The sequence below is a fragment of the Periophthalmus magnuspinnatus genome, chromosome 10 (genome assembly GCF_009829125.3).
Source record: "Periophthalmus magnuspinnatus isolate fPerMag1 chromosome 10, fPerMag1.2.pri, whole genome shotgun sequence".
In the NCBI taxonomy this organism is placed as follows: Eukaryota; Metazoa; Chordata; class Actinopteri; order Gobiiformes; family Gobiidae; genus Periophthalmus; species Periophthalmus magnuspinnatus.
The window spans coordinates 9,386,553-9,411,251 of NC_047135.1; the positions used below are offsets into that span (position 1 = coordinate 9,386,553).

The window sequence follows — 24,699 nt, forward strand, 5'->3', positions numbered from 1 at the left end:
ATTTTGTTTGGGTAGGGCCTACATATATACAGTGTTTCTCAAACTGTGGTGCATGTACCACATTTTGGGTGTTGGGTGGGTGTGCCTAATGTAGAGTTAATTTTATTCACCTCCATTTACTTTCCTCTTGTTTAGAACTACAGTGCAAATGATGTAGTTTACTTTTAAACTTAGTTTAGCCCTAGATTATACCTGGAATAATCCTGCTGAACTTATTGAATCTACTTTAAACTTCTCAATACTGTTTAAATTCAAGTCATTTACCCACTTTTGATGTTTTCTTTTTTTGTGTTACTGCATTTTTTTTTTATAATTATAATGATGATTTTAAGCACAGATCATTAATATTTGAGAGAGCACTGAAACAGCAACTGCTAATAACATGCATTTTAGGATCAGAACTTGTCTTTATTGTGGAGATTTGAGAATTACCGAAATGATGCTAAATGCTGTTTGACATTAAAGGTGCACTGCGTAACTTTCGGTAATGTAAACAGATGTAAAATCCAAAGAAAAATCCAATGTATCAGTATCAGTATATATCAGTATACCAGTATTAACTTATTTTTTAGGTATACTTTTAGCTTTCCAGTCTTAGATTAATAACAGTCTCTTCCCGTTACAGTCCATGAGAAGTATAAACGGGTATGCTGGTGTGCGATATTTGCGCTGACTGCCCTGCATGACATTAGTAAAAAACAATTCAGCAGAATAACCAACATTTATGTCTTTTGTTTAAATTTTTAGGTGCGAATGGGCATGATCCCGTTGGATAAACTCATTCTAGACCTGGAAGAAGATCAGTTCATTGTGACTCACAATAAGTGCGGTCCAATTATAGAGGCCGCCAAGTCTGCAGTGAACCGAAACAACACGCTATCTGAATATTGCTACACTTTTATGCGCCCACGTCTGCCCAAGAGTGCCCTGTCTGTGACCGGAGGGAAGAGAGAAGATGGGAGCCACTCTGGAGTCTTGGCCTACGATAACAGCGCCAACATGTGGTCAGACATCACCAGTCAAATATCAGGGGTAAGATAAGCAAACATATGACTCTTGTTTTAGATTAGAAAGTACACAACAAGTATGCAAATTAACCTTTATGGACTGTCATAGTATCATATGTATTACAATAAATGATGATATTGAAACTACATTATGCCAATGACATAACCCTAAATGTTAAAACAGGAGCTGCAATAAATAAATAGTAGAATGAAACATGCTAAAGTTAGTATCTAACCCCAAGGTCAGTTTTTTTTTTTTATTTATTTGTCTTGGGCAAATAGACATCTTTTCTCTTGCATAGCCTATGCAGCCACAATCGATGTCAATCAACATGATACAAGAGACAAGGAAAAATAAACAAAAACAGACAGCAAAACACACACCAAAAAAAAAAAAAAAAAAAAAAAAAAGAGTATCTCCGATTGCCCAAAAAGGAGTGGGAAGAAGAAAACTTATTTAATCCCACCCCCTCTGCTATTATTTCTTAATTTTAGCATACTTTACTTCCTTTTCATGATTGTATTACATGATTACATTGGGGATTATGAGTTAAACTCATGCAACTTATGTGTTACATCATATTGGATAAGGTGCCAACAATGGTAAGGAAAGTTATTAATACCAACAATGGTAACGGACAGTAAATACCAACAATGGTAATGAACAGCAATACAGCAATAGTAATGGACAATAAATACGACAATAGTAATGGACAGCAAAATACAACAATGGTAATGGACAACAAATACCAACAATGGTAATGGACAACAGATACCAACAATGGTAAGAAATGGCAGATACAAGCCAGCATTACAAGATTACTGAAATTATATTAAGACTCTTCCTCTAGATACTGCGACCAGATCATATTTTTATATCGATGCTTGAACGTACTGATACTATGGCATTGCTTGATGTGTATATCCAGACTGTTCCAAAGTTTAACACCACACACCGATACACAGAAACTTTTTCGAGTAGTTCTAACTTTAGGCAATTTGAATTTCTCATATTCTCTAAGATTGTATGTTCTCTCTTTGGCTGTAAACAAAACTTGCAGCTTACTCGGTAACACGTTTATGGAAGCTTTAAATAGTATAGTTAATGTAACATATTTTACAAGATCAGGAATTTTTAGGAGCTTTGAATATATGAATAAAGCATGTGTGTGCTCCAAGTATCCGACTTTATGGATGATTCGCAAAGCACGTTTCTGTAATACAACTAGTGGATTAAGTGTAGATTGGTAAGTATTCCCCCACACTTCAACACAATAAGTGAGGTATGGGAGTACTAAGGAACAGTATAAAGTACGTAGGGCATTTTGATCAAGGTAGATATTGTAGATAAAATAGATATTGGACGATAAGAGCTGCATAGAATTCTGTCTTTACCTGGTTTATAAATCACTGAAATCACTGCTCTTTTCCAAGATGGTGGTATCTCCCCGCCCCTTAAAACATGATTAAAGCAAGCCTTAAGTGGCAGAAGTATTAAATGTCGAAAATGTTTATACCACTCAGCTGGATAACCGTCTTCTCCGGCCATTTTGTTGGTTTTCAACTTTGAGATGGCTTTACTAATTTCTTCATCTGTTATTTCCCGATTTAACCTCTCGTTTTGTTCGGTTCCTATGGATGGTAAATCAAGTGAAGAAAGAAAATGATTTATAGTTTCAACATTTGCAGAGTGGGGTTGGGTATACAATTGTTCATAATATGCCACAAAGGAGTTCTGTATGTCTTTTAGATCATGACATATATTGTCATCAAGAGGGCTCTTCATTTTATGTATAAATCTTTCGGCTTGTTGTTTACGTATCCTCCAAGCTTCTTAGATTTAGGACCATTTTCATAATAATTTTGCTTTATAAATTTTGACTTCTTTTCTATTTGATCCTCATACAGTTTGTTCAAAATTTGTTTTGTTTCGTTGATCTTTATTAGGATATCATTGTTTTTGTTTTGCATGTGTTCTTTTTCTAAAATCTTCAGTTTGTCAAATACATGTTTCATGTAACTTTCCTTTTGCCTTTTCTTAAAAGAAGACCACATAATCAATTTACCTCTAAGTACGGCCTTTAACGCATCCCACACTACACTGGGAGAAATATCATTAATACTATTATGATCCATATAATCTTTCAGTTCCTTCTCTACGAAGTCATTAAACTTGTCATCTTTTAGGAAACTTGTGTTAAGTCTCCATAGAGTTTCTTTATGATCATTATTCAAATGGAGGGTCAAACACACCCCTGCATGGTCAGATACGTCTCTGACACCTATTTTGCAAGTTACAATTCTATGTCTGTCAGACGTCAACATAAAAAAATAATCTAATCTCGAATATACCTGATGGGAGTGTGAAAAAAAAGTATAACTCTTATCTGATTGATGCAAGTTTCTCTACACATCCATCATTCCTAGTTCCTTAAGCATTTTCTTAACCAATATTGCTTCTGGTTGGGTTTTTTTCATTTTACTGGAGGAATCTATAAAAGGGTAAAGACAGACATTCCAATCCCCCCCACTTATAAGCACACCTGATATTTCTGTTGCAATAAGATCAAAAATCTTCTTAATCGTGCTTTCGTCTTTGCCTGGAGGTCTATACACGTTTAACAGAGTCACTTCTTTATTGTCTATATATCCTTTAACTAAGATATAACGTCCTTCCTTGTCACTGACCTGAGATGTGTACTGAAAGTTCACTCTATTTGGTAGTAGGATGGCAACTCCTCTAGAGTGACCATTTACAAATGAGGAGTAGTACATATTTTTAAACCCCATTTTGCTTATCTTTTCGTGCTCTGTGGCAGAAAGATGAGTTTCCTGCCAAAATATTATGTCATATTTTCCTCTTTTCATTTTAGCAATTACTTTAGCCCTTTTAATGGGGTTATGTAGACCATTTACATTGAAAGTGATAACTGTATACTGTTGTCTACCTGCCATCAAGAGAAAGGTACAAACTAAACATAGAAATCTGTAGATGCTCTGAAAAACACACATGGGTCTGCAAAATAAAAAAACAAGAACATACCAGAACATGGAACATACGTGACCTCCAAAAGTGAAGTATAAGTCCACCTTCAAAGTTGGGAGCGGAATCCCTGGGGAAACAGGGAAACCCTCGCAGTGCTGCCACCCTCCATCTACTGTCCATCGTGGCGGCGCACAGTGGGGAAGCAATTTCCCCGACGGCCAATCAGATATGGTGATTCAGTTAGCGGCGCGCAGGTGTAATATTGCTTGCACTGCTATACCACGCAGAAGCTTGCCTTGAATCACACGGTGCCTCTTTTAAACACCTTCAACTTTTCTTGGATGCTTCTCGTCATCTCTTCTCTGTTCCAACCCTTTGTTACACGCGCGGATTTCCACGTAGGTCTCCTCTGTCTGGGAGAGGGAGCTGGGTGCGTTGCGTCCTCTGCTCCTGCCTGCAAAAGCCCTCTTTTCTTTAAGTCATCCGTGGCTTCCTCCACGTTATTATAAACCACGGTGTCATTGCCTCCGTCGTAAAACACGCGGAGTCTGGCTGGGTAAAGAGTTTGGAAGTGATATTCTTTTTCTTTGAGCATTTTCCTGACGGGTTTGTAGGCTTTACGTTTAAGAAGCAGATCGCTGGGGTAGTCTTGGTCAAAATATATACGCCTTCCATTAAACTGAATATCCCCTTTGCTCCAAGCAGAGCGGAGAACCTTCTCTTTCATCTTGTATTCCAAAAAACATATTACGATAGATCTGGGGTTAGCGCTCGGCGGTGGTCTGGGCCCCAGAGAGCGGTGACAGCGCTGTATGGCTAAAGGAGCGTCAGCGAGGGAGAGCTCAGATTTAAGAAAATCTTCTGTAAACATTTGAATATTGGTCCCCTCCGCCCCCTCAACAATCCCATGAATTCGGATATTATTTCTGCGGGAGCGGGCTTCTAGGTCTGATAGTTGTCTTTGGAGTTCCAGTTGTAGCTGTAGAGAGTGCTCCAGAGCGTCTTTGACGTCAACATTGAACTCCACCATGTCGGCTACTCTCTGCTCGGCCTCGCCGACTCTCTGTGTGACATGTTTTAAGTCCGCATCAAAACTGTCCATACGCTTTCCCATTTCTTCTCTAAAGCCAGCCACTTCAGTCTTTAGTATGTCAAGTCTGTCGTTAAGTTCCTTCTTTATATAATTTTGGACGTTTCTCAGCTCTGCTATAATGTTAGCTTGAATAGCATCCATGGTCACGTTTTCTGTTAGCTTGTTAGCCGCGGCAGCCTTCGCGGGTAAAGAGTCCTCTTCGTTTGCAGTGTCCTGCAGATTTGCTCTAGTTTTCCTTTTATTGCCCCCTGACATAATACTGACAACTTTTATTTCTAATTATGATACTTTTACCGGGGAAATAGTGGGCCGTCGGGGAGCTAAGGAATTATGCTGCCAATTGCTCCCTCGCCATCCCGGAAGTCCCAGTCAGTCAAAGTTTAAATGAAATTAAAGAGGGGGTAATATGCAACTTCTTCTTTCTACCATGTTATAACATTGCTCCCTCATCTAAAACATGCCTGAAGAGGTTTTAGATGTCATGTTTGACTAATCTTGTGATCCTTCCGTGGCCCTGCTTGAATCGTCCTTATGGTTAACAGTAAGATTCTGTCTAATACTCAGCACACAAGCCTCTGTTACCCATGCTCCTACATGCCAATTTTCCATACATATACAAAAGAATGACACAAAACAATACATTACAATTTCACAAACCCATTGCAATGTGCAGTAGGCTCATTAGGGGGATGCCGGCGATTGTGTTGTAGTAGTGCTCTGAAGTGCTGGGAGGAAAAGGAGGGGAGACTCAAAAATGAAGCTGAAACAAATTCTACATTTGAGTACAGCATTTTCAAAAAGCATTAGCAAAGCATTTTCAAAACAATAAAAGGTAACATGGTGATCTAAATATGTTATGTATTAGCAGTGAATAGCCCATAGAAGTAAAATACCCCCTTTTTAATGAAATATGGCACATGACACAAGAGACCTGATGTAAGTCTGAAAAAGGCTAATACATGTACCAACACTTTCACCTTATGTTTTTTTCCTGCAGGGTTCTTCGGAACTCAATATTATGCGCTCATACCATGGCTGTGTGGCATTGGACTGTTGGGTCTATCTGATCGGTGGATGCTCCTCCATTAAGGTGCTGAACTCTGTTGTGTGATTCCATGCCATAAACATGGTGTGGCAGCAGGTGGCGCCCATGAGCAGACATCGCAGACATGTTAGCGTAGTTGTTCTAAACGGCTTCATCTACGCTCTGGGAGGAGAGAACTCAACCCGGCAGCTGAGGTCAGAATGCTACAGAATGCTACAACCCAGAAACAAACCGCTGGACCCCCATCGCTCCCATGAAGAAGCGTAGGAGCAGGGCCGGAGCTGCTGCACTAGAGGGCAAGGTGAGTGAGCTTAATTTTATGCATGTAACTTTCTGGAGGCGCCATGTCACTTGCATACTTTCATGGAAATAGAAAGGAAGGTGAAACGATACTTTGGAACATTCTCCAAGTAGATAGATGAGTTTTATGCTGTACAATGGAAGATTATAGTCAAAGGAGCAACATTTCCATGGACACAAGCAGGAGGAGGTCTTCCTCCAGGCCAAAAAGGTTTATGGAGATGCGAGCATTAGAATTGTCGCTGTAATTCCTCAGTCGTCCAGGTCTGATCCATAGTAAAAGCAAAAGTTAAATCTGTCAGTTGGACAAAATGATGTAGGTTTCGTTTCATTCTTCAGTTCTGGTCAGATTGCTGGTGGACACTGCCTTGTATCTATCTCAAGGGATGAGCTAACTACAGTGAAACTGTAAACAGTTATTCTTTACAGTTTCAGCCTTAATGGCCTACATTCCACCTTTAATGGGCCCTACTGGCTCACTCTGTTGTTCTCTTTGTGTCCTTTGTTTGCCTCGGGTCTGAGGATGGAATTGTATATGGGGGATAATTGGTGTCTAAGGCCCCCATTCCTGTTCAAGGAAAGATTGTCTTTCCTAATAAAAATAGCTTCTTTACCTCCCCTCTCAAACTATTTCTTTTTCTCTGGCTAAGATCTGTACCTCACTATCTTCAAAGGAGTGGTTAGTAGCTTTGAGATGGAGATGTACAGCGGACTGGGGTCCAGAGGAGCTCTTGCACCGGTATTGGTACATTCCTTTATGGAGTGGCTGTTTAGTTCCTCTAATGCACCGCTCATTGCACTCTTCACTACACTGAATGGAGTAGACCACATTAGTTTGTTTATGGCTCAGGGTTTTGTCCTGTGGGTGAACCAGTTTCTGTTTTAAAGTGTTTGTAAATTTGAAATAGACAGACTGTCTCAATGTTTTTCAGACACACAAGCTGTGTAAGGAATAGTTACACCTTTCCTTCTGGGTTCAGATTCCCTGTTGTCCTGGTTTTGTAGATCTGGTCTTGTAGATCTATTGAAAGCCCATTTTGGATATCTACAAGGCAAGAGGGCTTTCTCCACGGTCCTCCTTCACTTTTCCCTCTGTGTTTGTGGGCACACTCTCACACGCTCTGTGTTGTAGTGTACGGATAACTTTGAGTTTGTGCTGCAGTGGATGGTGTGAATCAAACAGCAGGTATTGGTCATTGCGTTTGGGTTTCCTGAAAACTTCTACCTGGAGTCTCCGGTCCTCTCCTATCGTTACTGCACAATCTAAGAAGGCCAGTTTGTTTTCCTTGGCCTCTTCCCATGTGAACTTGATATTTGGATCCACAGCATTAATATGTGCAGTAAAGGGTTCCAGATTTTGAATTTTGATTTTTGTCTGTTTTTATGTGAGGGACCAGGCTTGCAAATTAGCCTTTGGCTAGATGGCTTATGGACATGGCATCGGTTACTGTTTTAAAATGTGGCAATGGTCTCTGTTCTGTCCCTTTTAAATAAGCATTCATTCATTTTAGTCCAGTTGTCATCCACGTATTGATATCAATGCATGGGTAGAGTGCCTGGAAATGAGGCCAATGCATCCTGTTAAAATTGTTCCATACATAAGTTTGCCATAGTAGGAGAGACCGGTGAGCCCATAGCATAGCTGTGGATTTTCCTATAGAAGTTTCCTTTAAACTGGAAATATGTGGTATTTAAAAAATTTCCAGCAGTTTGCAGATTTGGTCAAGTGAGAGTTTTGTTCTCACTTTTAGCTTAGTATCCTGTAGTATCCTCCTCTTTGCTGCCTCCACCGCTACTGATGTCGGGATACAAGTGAAAAGAGAGGTCACATCAAATGAAACAATGATCTCATCTGAATCAAATTGGATATGCTTGACTTTGCTCAGAAATTCTGCTGTGTTCTCAATATGGTGCTCCATGTTGCCAACCAGAGGAGCCAGTTTCTAGTCATTTTTTTTTTAAATTTTAGTTCAAACTAGGTAAATTGGCTGTTGTCTGGTCAAAAATGCTTAAGTCTAAGGTTGCAGAGCCTTTAGTGGCCTCTGCAATTTCCAGAGTTGATGACAGTTCTGCTGGCCTCTGAACAGTTTGAGATCCCCCAGAAGAGCTAGAGGAAGTGTGTGCGGAGACTAAGGTCTGGGCTTCCCTGCTCAGGCTGCTGCCTCGGCGACCCGGCCCCGGATAAAGCGATAGAAAATGGATGGATGGTGATATCATGAAAGACTGCCAGGTGTTTCCTCTAGGTGTTTACAAACACCTAGCTGCAGGGGTGGAGTTTAACTGTGTGGTTACCTGTTAACCCCAATCACATCATTCCATACACCTCTAGACCCCACCCTCTTCTCTCTTTTTTTAGTTCTCCTGGCACTGCAGAGTTTAGGACCTCCATTTGAAATGTGGTGTTAGTCCCACTTTAAAGTTGTACTATGTAACTTTCCCTATCATTACAGTTATATGTGTGTGGAGGACATGATGGACAGAGCTCTTTGGACTCAGTGGAGATTTTCAATCCAGACCTAAATCAGTGGACCTCCATCTGCAGTATGAGGGTCGCGCGCTGCAAATTGGGCATGGTGGCCTTCAATGGACGCATCTTTGCTGTGAGTAATTGTGCTTTTGCATTTTTTATGGTGATAACAATGTATTATTGTATCCTTAATTATCATATTTGCATATTTTTTATACCTTGTTACCATTGCAACCAATATGGGAAGATAAGGTCTAGAGAGATTGTGCGTTATATTGCAAATGTGCTGGCCATCTTGTGAGGAAGAGCAAAGTTATGTAAAAACAGGCCCAGAAAATGTATTGATTAAAGGGTTTAAATGTACACACACACGTATGTGTGTGTGTGTGTGTGTGTGTATATATATATATATATATATATATATATATATATATATATATATATATATATATATATATATATATATATACACTCTACTTTCTACTATATTGTTTTCTCTCAAATGCTGATAATTATTCAGTTAACTTCACATCTGTTATGATATATACAAGAATCTATGATCTATCTTTTTGTGTTTTGGCAAAAATCAATGGTTTTGGAAAAATCTATTGGGACATGGTACTCAAGGCCCGAAACTGGGAAGGTCCCGGGTGAATGGGTCAGGTCACCCTAATTAATACGCCATACGCAGAGGAACTGCAATGGCATATGTTGATATCTATGACATTTAAATTTCCCCACTTTGTGAGGTTATCTTAATCCTCCTGTCCATTTTTTTTAGGTGGGCGGCAAGCTTGGGCACCTGCAGAACAGTACCTTGAAAAGCGTTGAGTCTTTTGATCCCAAGGAAGACGAGTGGTGTCCCTCGATGTCTATGCAGAGCGAGAGGAGCAGTTTCGGGATCGCTGTGCTCGAAAATGAGGTGCTGGTGGTTGGAGGTCTGAATTGGTCCAAAGGGCTGATGGAGGCTGAGATCTTACCTGAGAGCGGATTCTGGCACCAGGTCGCAGCTCTGGACCCAAGTTTGTTTGGGATGAGCTGCTGTACTGTGTTGGAGATGTACTTTTACACGGCTGCGCTGTTTCCTCGAGGCCCAATCAAGGGAGAGATGCCACTGGCCTTAAAAACACCCCAGCATTAATAAATTGTATTCATATGCACTGCACATACAAATCAAGTATTATTTTAACTTTAACTTGAATAAGACCAGTTTTTAATGACAGTTGTCAAAGGCTTGCATTAATGTTTTTGATCACTGGCCACTGGCTGTTGACAGATATTTGGAGGGGCAAGAAGGCTCCTTCTAATATTAATCAATAGGCAGATGTTCCAATTCTGGGAAGAAGATAAGATCCATAGTAAACAGAATAACTATCAGTGGTTGTGTTCATACAGCGTATAAATTTTTTTTTTTGGAAAGTTTATTTAAATTTTCCTGGGTGCAAGTTTCCTACTATGGAAACTAGTTCTATGCCGCCGCCATTTTGGTGCTTTTCGGTAGTTGCTGCAAATGGAAAAGGCAGATCCTCGTTAGAGCCAACATGGTGCCGTTTCTCTTTAAACAGACATCCAATCAGATTAGTGAAAAAGTATTCGCTCTCCAATCAGATCATGTTTTGTGGGCGTGACGGTCGGTGCGGGCGGGTCTGTTTTGGGTGTTGTGATTTCGTGGGAGTTGACGGTCCGATTTGGCCACGGTTTTATCTGTGTATTGACACGGTGTAGCGAGCCACACCGCTGCCATGCCTGGGATAGAGAAGCTGCCAATAGAAGAGACCCTGGAAGACAGTCCGCAGGTGGGTGAGCCGGCTGGAAGCTGCAGCTAGTCCGCTAAAGTTAGCCTCTTTTATGGTTCGGCTAACTGTCTGCTAGCGTTAACTGTCTTTGTAGCCACCACAGTGCTAACAGCTAATCGCCTCTCACTGCTGTGTGTCAGCTTAGTTTCTACATTTTAACGCAACCTTTTTCACAGATAATGTTGTTATAAAGCGGAAATATGCAGATTAAACTTGTTTGACATCAGGTGGCCAAACACAACAACTAGCCTGGGAGTTCCTTAGCACTCCACTCCATTGAAGCTAACAGTTACAGTGGTGAAAACTGATCCAGATGTGAATAAACTTGGTACTATTCAGAACTAAAGATGTCATCTGCTTTTATGGACTCCGACTTTGACATCACTCTGTGTGTGTGGCTGTTGTTCTGACACTACTTGGCAGGTCAAAAAATAGAAATTATTTAATACAATGGTGAGGTGATCAGATTTCTAAATGAAAACACACGCAGAAAACTAGACAGTAACAAAAAACCTTTAAATAGCCTGCTGCAATGCAGTGTAAAAGGACATGAAGCAAGGGTTCAAGTTTTGAGTGTGATTATTTTTTTAACATTTTTTTTTTTAAATAAAAGACATGGCAAACATTTCTCTCTCCATAATTATAACCTTAGTTTACTAATATGTGAAGTAGGTGAAATAAAGTAATATTTTCATCACAGACTTCTACAAATTAGTTGTTTAATTTTTATTTTTTGGTTTTCAGACAATTGTAAAAAATCTTTTGACAGTTTTTGCTAATGTGTATTTTGTGTCACCATAGTAACAGCTGAACATTCCACGGTAAAGATACATGTAGTTTGATGTCACTGCAAAGTATCAATTCAATCACAGTGACAGAAGATCCGGTGATCCAGATATAACCTGTTTGAAAGTTAAAAAGTGAGGTGTGAAATTGATAGACCTTCAGTATAAAAAACGTAGGCATAATTTTTCCTTCCTCACAACATCCTGTATTGCGCTCTCTGAGAACTATTTCACAAGTTTCAAATTACAGTCAAGACAAGAGATTTTAGCCTCTAGATTTAGTTAAATGCCTTCACCCTAGCCAATCAACAGCCAAAACCCTATATATGTATCACTATAAATGGCAATATACAATTTTACTGTTAAAATAGTAATAAAAGTTTAGAAATGTCACGATTATATGATTATTCAAAATTACTGACACCAAAACAACAGGGAAATTCTTAATTCTCTTTCATTTACTCTGTCTGGAGTATGTGACCAGCTTTATGAAACCAAACTTTCTGAATCATAAAGTAAAGCTATTGAGATGTTCCTTTACGGCCATATACAGAAACGGTTTACATTTACATTCACTGTTCTGGTATGGATACTGCATAACAAATACTAAATTAAATTTTTTATTTTTGTTCTTATGTTTTTACTGTGGTCTGAGTAATGAATCAAATAATGTTGACATCCATAGTTCTCACCAATTGGGCTGTTGTCCTTTTGTTGTTTTGTATTTATTTGTAAAAAGGCAGATTAAACTAATGATTCGCAAGTTTAATCTGTCTTTATTTAAATGCATTGCTTCTTAGTACTCTTTTCTGCATAAGTAGTTGTTTTTGCATGAACTCCCGTACAGGTGTAGTCTTGTGAGTGCTATTTGGGTCAGATACATGGAGATACGTGATAGTTTTGAGAGCATTTGCCACACCCCCTTTTTAGTCGACTACCTGATCGGGAGGGCATGTCTTTATCCGACCAAGAAACTCACCACCACTGTAGAATAGTGCTAATGCTATACTGATCAGTGTGATTTAGTGCCTTTCCATGTGCTCAAACTTGTCCTTACAATATTTTAGTCTCACATACCAAAGAAATCCACAGGTCAAGTTAAGAGTAGGTATATATACTGTATTGTTTTCTGTTTTTGACCAGTCCTTCAGTGTAGGGCTGCAACGATTAATCAACTAATCATGACTATCAACTATAGCAAATAATTGTAGTTGTATTTTGATCATTGTGGTCGTTATCTGAACTTTAACACACAAACAAAAATTTTCCAACAAAAACAGTCACATTATTAAATCAAAATATCAAAAAACTAGACACTTTCAGATTTTCAATAATAATAGAATTTATTTATAAATATTCCCTATTTAGAAGATTTTAGTCACCATGTTTCAACCTTTTACTAAGTTGATAATACATTTAACATGTTTCAATGTACAACTATGCCTGTCCTAATAAATACTACATCGAGTTATGATTCAATACTTGATAGATCGAATAATAGTTTTTGAGGGTCAGTATTTCATCGTGGGAACTTTTCTTTGTATAAGTGGGGAACGTTTTGTTATTTTTCTGTGCTATGATTATATCTGAGTAGTAGACATAATTTTTTATGAGAGGTTTTTTATAGATATAGACTACTAAACTACTAAAGTGTTTCATTCTGTTATTTATTTATTGCGGTTTGTTGTGTCAGTGGCATAAATTAGTTTCAGAATTATCATTTATTGTATATATTTGCTTCACCTATATATCGCACTTTAACATTTGTACAGGCCTTTGTACAACAGAAATAATCGTCGTGATTAGTCGATTGCTAAAATACAGTGATTCCCACAGATTCATACAGAGATTATGGTAGCACAAGCAATACACTTTTGAATAATTTTATTGAATACATTTTTGGGGAGTAAATATGTCATGTACTGCCTCTACTAATTCAAAAAGCTTGTTTAAGATCAGTTACTTATATAATATATATTTTTATAATACAACAAGCAAAAAGTAGGATTTTTAGTAACAGTTTTCTCTCAGCTTGTTTTAGACTATGAAGGGTTACCACAGTCTCTGTTAATGGGAAAAACTGAAAATAATGGTTAGTTGCAGACCTATTCAGTGCATGGGCAGCCTGTCGGGAGCTTGTGTCTTTACTTGTATTTTTCTGTTTCAGACTCGTTCTCTTCTGGGTGTTTTCGAGGAGGACACTGCTGCCATCTCCAACTACTGCACTCAACTATACCAGGCCATGCACCGGATCTATGACGCACAGGTGCCTAAACACAAGTCTCCATTACACATAATGTTTAACTGATCTTCAAAAGTAGGCCTGGCAATAATCACATTTTAATTGAGATACAGATTACCTCAGTTCTTGTAGTCAGTTTGCTTCTTTTTAAGTTGAAAGACCTACATCCAATCCTCTCTTTGTAAAACATGTGTTTTTTAATGATTGTGATAATACTAATAAAGATAATGCACTGGGTTTATATCGTTCGTCTTTGCCCCTCCGGCCATCACAAGCACTCTCACACACACCACTTTAATATTACGTAGGGTTGGTGAAGTGTCTTGCCTAAGGACACAACAACAGACCTTGGTTGGTGGATGAATGCTCTAACCACTAAGTCACTGTCGCCTCGAATGTCTTTTATTGAAAGACAATTATGTTTGTTTTTAATAGGACAAAATAAAATTTAAAATTGTGATCAATCAATATGAAAAATTGTATATAAATAATTGCCCTGCCCTATTCAAAACCTTGATTAGGTAGTAACCATGCTATAATATTGTTTCTTCATTAACAACTATATAAGATTTATACCCATGTAAAAGAGTCATGACCATTAATTTCACAATATGATTTTGTGTGAATAAAGAATAAAACATAGAATTTCAGTTGACAAAACGTTACATTAGTACCAAATGTTAAATACAAGTGCAAAAGTAGTTCACAAATCCTGGATAATGCTATTCATAGTGGCTCGTGTAAATGTTGTGTATCTTCTTTCAGAATGAGCTCAGTGCAGCCACTCACCTGACGTCCAGATTGCTCAAAGAGTACGACAAACAGGTGAATGTTCCCCAACACAGAAACACAACTCTTTCTTTTTACGTACTAACTGTATCCTGTGCAGCGTTTTCCTCTAGGGGGCGATGATGAGGTGATGAGCTCTACTCTGCAGCAGTTTGCTAAAGTCATAGACGAGGTATGGTGCATTCTTTGGTGTTTAGTATATATTTATATATAGTATAAAGCCATTTTAGAGCCCATTTTGTCAATTTATTGTCTTCTTTTGAATCATTTTCTTTTTAGAACTACAACACAAATTATGTAGTGCTTTTTTAGACCTGGTTTAGCACTAGATTAGACCTGGAATAGTCATTTTATAGACCTGGTTTAGATCTGGTGGTTCTTGGAAAGCCAAATTTTTTCTTTGGTGGTACTTGGTGTGAAAAGTTTGAGAGCCACTGGCTTAAATCATTACATCACCATGATATCCGTTTGCCAATTAATCAACCAGAACCAGGACCTGTGAGGGGGACGGTAGCCGAGTGGTTCAGAGCAGTTTTCAGTTCTATCCACTTTTCAATACTGACGTGTGCCAATACACCAGAACTGCAGTAATGGAAAGGCCTCAAATAAAAGTTACATTTTTTAGTTTTAGGAAAATATAGTAATTTTTATTGGTGATGAGAAACTCAAAAGTCCCTCCCACTTTGAAGTCCACTCTGGTTCCAGAAGTAAATTTCAAAATCAAGAGTTTGAAAGCGCAACAAATTCTAACCAGCGACATGCTAACTCATATCCATAACATGGTTGTTTTATGTCCAATTATCACGTTTAAAAACAAAGATTTGGCGAAATTTTAATAACTTTAAGGTTTGTAAAGTTTCAGAAACCGATTTTGAATAAAATTATAGGTCATGTAGTCATTAGTTACCACGTAGCTTTTTTTTTTTTTTTTTTTTTTTTTCAGAAAGTCTATAGGAAAAATGAATGAGAACTTCCAGAACCAAGGCATGGGCGGTCATTGTTGCATCTAATAATTGTCATTATGATTAGATGCAGTTATTAATATTTGAAAAGTATCAAACCTGCAATCCCTGTGGTTTAAGCAAGAATCACATGTTTGTAGAAGTCATTCATCTTTCAGTCTTTTTTCATAGCTTCTCCACATGTTTGATTAAATGTACACTGAGTAAAGAAAAGAGAGTAACAGAGAAAAGAGAGTAAATTGTAATTGAATTATTCACTATTCCTTCAGTTATATATTTATGTATTTTCTATTTCTATATTTCTTTCACTTTTTTCACATTTCCAGTTAAGTTCATGTCATGCAGTTTTATCAACTCAACTCGCGGACGCCATGATGTTCCCTATAACACAGTTCAAAGAGAGAGACCTCAAAGGTAAAAGACTGAAGTAAAAAATATCATTATCAGATCAGTATTGTGTTTTATGTGTGCCAACCTATTTTCTTAATACTGAGTGTTTTTGCAGAAATTCTTACTTTGAAGGAGGTTTTCCAGATTTCTAGTGATGGTGAGTCTTTGTTACAAGAGATGTTTATGGACAGTCTAAATCGTGTGTTTTTGCAGTTAGCAGTTAGATTAAAGGTCTTGTGCTAGATTTGGTTGATATTTGAACAAAATATGTTTAAGTTTTGTTTTTCATATTTTTAAGACTAAAAATCAGGTAGAACACCTTCAAATACTTTTATCTTTATACAAACAGAAAGTGCATAAAAGAATAGTTAATACAGTATTGCACACACAAAACCAAAAACTACAAATAAAGTTATTGTCATTTATGTTTCAGACCATGATATGGCCATAAACCGATACAGTCGTTTGTCCAAGAGGAGGGACAATGATAAGGTAACACTATGTAACATTATGAAACACTATGAAACACTATCACCAACTTACTTCACACTATGGGTCCACTCATTTCCAAGGGTAGTGCCCAGTTTTATTTATTAAGGTCTCAACAAAACGTGAGAAATGTATCGTGTGTGTGTGGTGTGTCTAGGCGCGTGCCGAGGCTGTGGAGGATGTGTACACAGCTCGTAAAAAGCAGCACCAGACGATGATGCACTACTTCTGCTCCTTAAACACTCTGCAGTACAAGAAGAAGACGGCTCTGCTCGAACCTCTGCTGGGCTACATGCAGGCTCAGGTACCACCACAGTCCAATCCATTTTATTCATACAACACATTTTATAAATTTATAAAGAGATGCACAGATAAAGGAAGACAATAAAACACTGTAAATATTAAAGTATATAGTAAAGTAAATAGTAGTAAAACAATAAATAAAAGGCATTAAAATACATGTAGAGCTTAGGGCCAGGACTCTACTAGGTCAGGAAAACATAGTATTTAAGGCCCGTACCCAATTTGTTTCCTCGTGTATTTTAGTATAATCTGTGTTGCCCCAGTATAGTTGTATATTGTATTAGCAGCTCTTGAGGTTAAATATGTCTGCTATATGTGATAGGTTCACAACCTATATTAGAGTTCAAAAGAGAAGAGAAGACAAGAGAGATTATTTTGTCTCAATATTGAGGAGAAAGAGCGGAGAGGCAAAAAACCCCAGTTACAAACCACCACCCTCTCTGGGGGCCCAGACCGTCTTTCACCTCTTTTATTAAAGTTAGGAAACCCTAGTTACATACACTAGGGGGGGGGGGGGGGGGGCAAGCAGTGTAAAACATATGACGAAATTCACAGAGAAATGCTTTTGCATTTCCAGAAGGTCACAAAACATCCTCCCATGATGTTTCTGTTTAGGTTTCACAGTGACCTTCTTCCCGTGGGATCCTGCACTTTCAAAAGACATTTTCTGCAAGACTCAAGAACAAACATTAGTGCAGATTACATAGTTTACATAGTTGAAATGAATATAATGATTACAATAAGAGTGAACATTACAGTACCTACAGTACCTTTAAAATGAACAGTGAGATAACATAATATAACTTGAATATATATTTTGAATCCATCAATATGCTGTGTGCTGTTTGCATCTATTATTGTCCAATAATCAGGAAGTGCGTGTTAGCATGGTAGTTGCTAACAAAAGAAAATCCAGTTGACCTAATAATATAGTTTTGAGAATTCTCATACCTGGATGAGTAAAAAAAAAAACTTTCATAAACTGCTAAATATTTTCTAGAGTTCCAGAGCTGTCCCTTGCAGGTGTTTCATTCCCAATCCCCTCACACTCTTTAATCTTTTGAGTAAAACCGGTTCTTCTTCTTTGGCGTTTTTCTTTGATTTTCAGTCTCTTATGAAACTTAAACCTCTTTGTTTTGTTGCAGATCAGTTTCTTTAAGCTAGGCTCGGAAAACCTCACTCAGCAGTGGGAGGACTTCCTGGGAACAATTGGAGCCAGTGTCCAAAAGTAAGAGAGAAACTGAGATGTTTTACTTCTATTACTATTAACTTGTTCATTTGTTCTTTGGCAGCCTTGATGTTTTTAAAGTAAATGAAAGTGTCAAAATTAACTGTAAAAGGTAGCTAGGTAAAAGGTAGCTGTTAGCCTGAAAACTAAAACTACGTGGCATCACAATGTGGAACAGCGCATTTTGAGCTTTGGAGGTATAGACAGCCTAATAATGCACTCAGATGGTTGATTCCTCAAGCATGTGTGAATAAAATAAAACACAACTACAGGTATGTTTTTGATGAGATAACAACATTATAACATGGCTTAAAGCTCACAAGCATCAATTTTGTGTAATATAGGACCTTTTAACATATCTGAATACTATTGGTGTTACTGGCTTAAACCTGTCATGAGTTGGACTAGTGGTCGATCAATTGGTACTGCAGCGAAAAAATCCTCTGCATGTTTCCCATAGAGCGCAATGTACACACAAACTGCTGGTGTTCAACTGATAGGGACCTAAAGCTTTCACAGAGGTTGGATTTTGTGTCAATTTTGCCTATTTTCAGATCATTCATTTTCTCTCAGTACAAAATCTATCTGTGGTCTTAAAAACAGCTTTTTAATCTTTAGCTTTGGGTCGCTCTGCGCCGCTCTAGCTACTGTCACTGTGATTGATCAGAGTGGTCACATGGGATGTGTAAAAAAAGATCTGCCAGGAACTACACCAGTAAATAAATACGGTAATCCTTTATAAACCAAATGTGAAAAAAATGTTGCCTGCAACTTGACCTAACTCAAAATGCCTCCACTTGAAGAGTAATGCTACAGGTGTCATCCTACAAAAACCTTCACTGCTCAATGTGCAAACCCATGTAGTTCTAGTGCCTTCTACTGGTGGTTTGAATAGGCTACAAATTTCATAAAGGCTTTGAATTGTTTTTTTAATGTTTTACTACATTGCTGAAATTGCTAGGGCTGGCAAGTAAATCTGACACTAATCAACACTAAATACTCGTTTGTCCTGTGTGTGAATGTTACATTTTTTAGTATCGATACTTGCTCAGAGATGAACCTTTCCTGAATAGCTTTAGAATGATCTTGAGCTGTGTCAGAACAAGTATAAGACCGGATAGACTATTATATGCCCATGGATCACTATGGAACCTACATGGATGACTCAGTTGAGGGATTGCAGAAATATAAGGCCAATTCTAATATAAAAGAAAGTTCTATGATTTAATGTTGAAAATGATTTTGTACTGTCTTAAGTGTTTTAAAAAAAAATCATCATCGTGGTATCAGAAACAGTATTGACTTATTGACTTGAGTATCGAATCTATTGCTTAGTATCAAAATCTAGTTTGAAATTTTAGTATCGTGACACTAAAAACTGACAAGGTTTAGGCCTGAAAAGCCAGAATAATGCATAATATCAGATGTCCAACTCTCTCCACAGTGTGCGCAGAGAGATGGAGGAGGAGGTGGGACAGATGCAGCAGACCATACAGCAGATGGAGAGATCATGTGACCCACTGTACGCACCGTGTGACCCAGACCCCACCCACTCCCCTGTGAGCCGCAACCTCACCCGGAAGCAAGGATACCTCTACATACGCAAGTAATTCTTCCACCTCAATAGCTCCAATGTTTATTATTTAAAAGTGCACCGTAAGCCTGTTTTCATTAGTTTGCTTTGTATACTTTATATATTTGTATTGCTTTGAAGAGGTAAAGATGTGGGAACTCCCGGAAGAATCAGATCACTATAGTTACAATTGGGTAAATTCACTTCTCACTCACTCAGGGTATTTCTGAGGCTGACCAATAGGAGGTGTGGGTCTATATTTGAGCATTCAAGAATAAAATTTGTAAATCACGATATGGCTATTTTACCCTAATAGGATATCATCAAAGAAATGCAATCACAAATGAGCCCTCCTCTCGCTAGATCTGCGATTAATCTTTGTCAAACATGTGGCCAACAGTAAACATGAGTGCTCTTTAGAGTAACAGCAGAAGAGCTTTGCCATGAATGGGGCCGTTTCTCCCCGATTCCTTTTCATTTACTCATTTTTACAAGCGAAAACACTGCTAGCATGCAATACTAGCCTCAGCTAACTGGCACAATTAGGGAGATGTTACCACAATGTGTGTGTGAGATGTCATAGGATTTAAACTCCTCACATTGTGTAGTGTAACATCCAGCTATCTTATAAGACAAAAAATGTGCTGTTGACACCAGGCTTAAAGATTACAGTATATAGGACCACAGGTAAAGTAGGTACTCTACTGAGTATTTTTCCGGTGGTGATCCCCATTATATAACAGTACAGTATGGAGACTGTAGTATTAACCTTTCTGTCTGTGCTTGTCAGTAAAACAGGGCTGGTGTCATCGTCATGGGAACGACAGTACTTCTTCACTCAGGGAGGAAACCTGATGCAACAGGGCCGCGGGGAGGTCGCAGGGGGGCTCGTCATGGACCTGGACAACTGCTCTGTGATGGCGGTGGATTCGGACGACCGCCGCTTCTGCTTCCAGGTCACAGCATTCGACGGGAAGAAGTACGATTTTTATACAGATTTACTACCGGAAAAGTCCTGGTTTAGACCTGGTCTAACCTAGTAAAGTCATCTAGTTACAGAGGCACGAAGTAACCTTTCGGGAAGGGATCCACCACTTTTTGTCTTCATTAAGTTATTTCATTTGGCCTTGTGGCCTCACCTATTTATCTCTTTGGAGATGGCTATGTTCAGTGCCATACTGTGGAATATTGCAGGCAAAACAATAACATTTCCATGGAGACAGGCAGGTGCTGGTTACATAGTGCACCTTTAAGTCTTGGTTTGTTTTTGTCCATCCATCCATCCATTTTCTTCTGCTTATCCGGGGCCGGGTCGCGGGGGCAGCAGTCTAAGCAGGGACTCCCAAACTTCCCTCACCCCAGACACGTCCTCCAGCTCCTCCGGTGGGATCCCAAGGCGTTCCCAGGCCAGCTGAGAGACATAGTCCCTCCAGCGTGTCCTGGGTCTTCCTCAGGGCCTCCTCCCGGTGGGACATGCCCAGAACACCTCCCTAGGGAGGCATCCAGGAGGCATCCTGAGCAGATGCCCGAGCCACCTCAACTGGTTCCTCTCGACGTGTAGGAGCAGCGGCTCTACTCCGAGCTCCTCCTGTGTGACTGAGCTCCTCACCCTATCCCTAAGGGTGCGCCCAGCCACTCTGCGGAGGAAACCCATTTCGGCTGCTTGTATCCGCGATCTTGTCCTTTCGGTCATTACCCAGAGCTCATGACCATAGGTGAGGGTAGGAACGTAGATTGACCGGTAAATCGAGAGCTTCGCCTTCCGGCTCAGCTCCTTCTTCACCACAACGGACCGATACAGCGACCGCATCACTGCAGACGCTGCACCGATTCGTCTGTCAATCTCACGCTCCATCCTTCCCTCACTCGTGAACAAGACCCCGAGATACTTGAACTCCTCCATTTGGGGCAGAGACTCACCACCCACCCGGAGAGGGCAAACCACCTTTTTCCGGTCGAGAACCATGGCCTCGGATTTGGAGGAGCTGATTCCCATCCCAGCCGCTTCTCACTCGGCTGCAAACCGCCCCAGTGCCTGCTGCAGGTCCTGGCTCGATGAAGCCATCAGGACAACATCATCCGCAAATAGCAGAGATGAAATCCTGTGGTTCCCAAACCAGACCCCCTCCGGCCCCTGGCTGCGCCTAGAAATTCTGTCCATAAATATAATGAACAGAACCGGTGACAAAGGGCAGCCCTGGCGGAGTCCAACATGCACCGGGAACAGGTCTGACTTACTGCCGGCAATGCGAACACAGCTCCTGCTCCGGTCATACAGGGACCGGACAGCCCTTAGCAAAAGGCCCCGGACCCCGTACTCCCGGAGCACCCCCCAAAGGACACCACAAGGGACACAGTCGAATGCCTTCTCCAGATCCACAAAACACATGTGGACTGGTTGGGCATACTCCCATGAACCCTCGAGGACCCAATGGAGAGTATAGAGCTGGTCCAGTGTTCCACGACCAGGACGAAAACCACCCTGCTCCTCCTGAATCCGAGGTTCGACTATCGGTTGGATTCTCCTCTCCATTACCCTGAATAGACCTTACCGGGAAGGCTGAGGAGTGTGATTCCCCTGTAATTGGAACACACCCTCCGGTCCCCATTCTTATACAGAGGGACCACCACCCCGGTCTGCCATTCCAGTGGTACTGTCCCCGACCGCCACGCGATGTTGCAGAGACGTGTCAGCCAAGACAGTCCCACAACATCCAGAGACTTGACGTACTCGGGATGGATCTCGTCCACCCCCAGAGCCTTGCCACAGAGGACCTTGCTAACCACCTCGGTGACTTCAGCCAGGGTGATGGACGAGTCCGCCTCTGGGTCCCCAGTCTCTGCTTCCTCCCCAGAAGACATGACGGGGGGATTGAGGAGATCCTCAAAGTATTCCTTCCACCGCCCGACAACATCCCCAGTCGAGGTCAGCAGCTCTCCACCCGCACTGTAAACAGTGTTGGTGAAGCACTGCTTCCCCCTCCTGAGGTGTCGGACAGTTTGCCAGAATTTCTTTGAGGCCGTCCGATAGTCCTCCTCCATGGCCTGCCTGAACTCCTCTCAACCCCGAGATTTTGCCTCTGCAACCGCACGACACGCAGCATGCTTGGCCCGCCTGTACTCATCGGCTGCCTCAGGAATCCCACGAGCCAACAAGGCTCGATAGGACTCCTTCTTCAGCTTGGCGGCATCCCTTACTTCCGGTGTCCACCACCGGGTTCGGGGATTGCCGCCGCGACAAGCACTGCAGACCTTACAACCACAGCTACGAGCGGCCGCATTGACAATAGAGGTGGAGAACATGGCCCACTCGGAGTCCATGACTCCAACCTCCCCCGGGATCAGGGAGAAGTTCTCCCGGAGGTGTGAGTTGAAGACCCCTCTGACAGAAGGCTCTGCCGGGCGTTCCCAACAGACCCTTACAATACGCTTGGGTCTGCCAGGTCTGTCCGGCTTCCTCCTCCGCCAGCGGATCCAACTCACCACCAGGTGGTGATCGGTTGACAGCTCAGCCCCTCTCTTCACCCGAGTGTCCAAGACACGCGGTCGGAGGTCAGATGACACGACAACAAAGTCGATCATCGACCTCCGACCTAGAGTGTCCTGGTGCCACTTGCACCGATGGACACCCTTGTGCTCGAATGTGGTGTTTGTTATGGACAAACTGTGACTAGCACAGAAGTCCAATAACAAAACACCACTCGGGTTCAGATCAGGGAGGCCGTTCCTCCCAATCACACCCCTCCACGTGTCACTGTCGTTACCCACATGGGCATTGAAGTCCCCCAGGAGAACAACGGAGTCCCCAGTCGGTGCACTGTCTAGTACCCCTCCCAGGGACTCCAAGAAGGTCGGGTACTCTGCACTGCTGTTTGGCCCGTAGGCCGAGACAGCAGTGAGAGACCTGTCCCTGACCCGAAGGTGCAGGGACGCGACCCTCTCGTTCACTGGAGTGAACCCCAACACGAAGCGGCTGAGCTGTGGGGCAATGAGCAAGCACACACCAGCTTGCCGCCTCTCCCCGCGGGCAACGCCAGAGAAATGGAGAGTCCAGCCCCTCTCAAGAAGTTGGGTTTCAGAGCCCAAACTGTGCATGGAGGCGAGGCCGACTATATCTAGTCGGTAACGCTCAACCTCCCGCACAAGCTCGTTTGTTTTTATCTTTAGCCCTAATTTGGTTCTATGTACTCCAGGTTTAGTCTTGAATTAGTCTTGGGGCCTTCTCTTTTGTTTAGCCCTAGTTTAGTTGTAGTTTAGATATGTCTAGTCCTGGCTTAGTCCTAGTTCACACCTTGTGTAGACCTGGGTTAGTTCTTGGTTGTGCAGTAAGTTAATTTTGTTTTTTTCAGAGCGGTGACATTGCAAGCTGAGAGCAGAAAGGACTGTGAAGAGGTAACTGAGTGACTCTACTCTTGTACGCCTTACGCCTCCTTTGTCTCAAAAGTACTGTTCAACTGATAATTGGACTGATAATTTCATAATTTCTATTACTATTACTAGTCTGTAATGTCTTTAGGTATTAATTAGAATAAACTGAACATTTTACCATTCATGTCAATGAAAATGGCCGTCTAATGGATGCCTCATTCTTTAAAATTGTAAAACTGCTGTAGGCATGGCATTATATCCAGTTCCTATTGTTTCAATGTAACTTTTAAGTTGAATGTACTTGTTCTCTTGCACTTGATTAGTCTTACATGTATGTGTCTTCTGCAGTGGATCTCTACCATCAACAACATCTCTAGGAGGATTTATTTGAGCGAGAATGCAGAGGTCAGTGTCTCACGTGAGTCATTCTGAGGAGACTTAAGGTAAAGGTATTTAGAGTCGTTTTTGTTTTGTCGAAGGAGCTAGCGGCACGAGTGAACCAAACTGCTCTGGAGGCTGTGACCCCATCTCCATCATTTCAGCAGAGACACGAGAGCATGAGGCCCAGGTAACACTCACTACTATAGGGTACAGGGACCAGCTATTGTTTTTTAAAGATACACAATTACACATTACACAATTTTTCTCTAGTAGTGGAGAGAATCAAGAGTGTGTTGTGAAAGCATCACTTTGTGACAAATTCTGACTGCTACAATCCAAATACTGTTATCTGCTCAAAAAATCTATATCGAAACATCCCCATGATCCTGTATCACTTCTGTCTGAAAATCTTGTTCTAAAGGACTAGTTAGAGTTAAATACCCATTTTGTCTTTTCAAAAACCAGCACCCCAGTTAAGGTAAGTAACTAATGTTA

The 24,699-nt window shown here is 40.7% G+C and overlaps 2 protein-coding genes across 2 annotated transcripts in view; both read left to right on the forward strand.

Moving 5' to 3' along the window:
- The first annotated feature begins 6,345 nt into the window (after positions 1–6,345).
- On the forward strand, positions 6,346–10,039 carry LOC129456631 (kelch-like protein 20). Its single transcript, XM_055225061.1, has 3 exons — positions 6,346–6,432; positions 8,882–9,031; positions 9,680–10,039. The coding sequence occupies exons 1-3, from the start codon at positions 6,385–6,387 to the stop codon at positions 10,037–10,039; spliced, it is 558 nt and encodes a 185-aa protein (XP_055081036.1). The 5' UTR covers positions 6,346–6,384.
- A 497-nt stretch (positions 10,040–10,536) lies between these two features.
- The window catches only part of appl1 (adaptor protein, phosphotyrosine interaction, PH domain and leucine zipper containing 1), a 31,986-nt gene continuing 17,823 nt past the window's right edge, over positions 10,537–24,699 (forward strand). The window contains exons 1-14 of the mRNA XM_033974231.2: positions 10,537–10,694; positions 13,647–13,745; positions 14,487–14,546; positions 14,611–14,682; positions 15,799–15,886; positions 15,978–16,019; positions 16,296–16,354; positions 16,509–16,655; positions 17,800–17,882; positions 19,327–19,488; positions 20,246–20,434; positions 23,805–23,847; positions 24,172–24,228; positions 24,303–24,391. Coding sequence (XP_033830122.1) covers positions 10,641–10,694; positions 13,647–13,745; positions 14,487–14,546; positions 14,611–14,682; positions 15,799–15,886; positions 15,978–16,019; positions 16,296–16,354; positions 16,509–16,655; positions 17,800–17,882; positions 19,327–19,488; positions 20,246–20,434; positions 23,805–23,847; positions 24,172–24,228; positions 24,303–24,391 — 1,244 coding nt within the window. The 5' untranslated portion in view covers positions 10,537–10,640. The remainder of the gene's footprint in view (positions 10,695–13,646; positions 13,746–14,486; positions 14,547–14,610; positions 14,683–15,798; positions 15,887–15,977; positions 16,020–16,295; positions 16,355–16,508; positions 16,656–17,799; positions 17,883–19,326; positions 19,489–20,245; positions 20,435–23,804; positions 23,848–24,171; positions 24,229–24,302; positions 24,392–24,699) is intronic.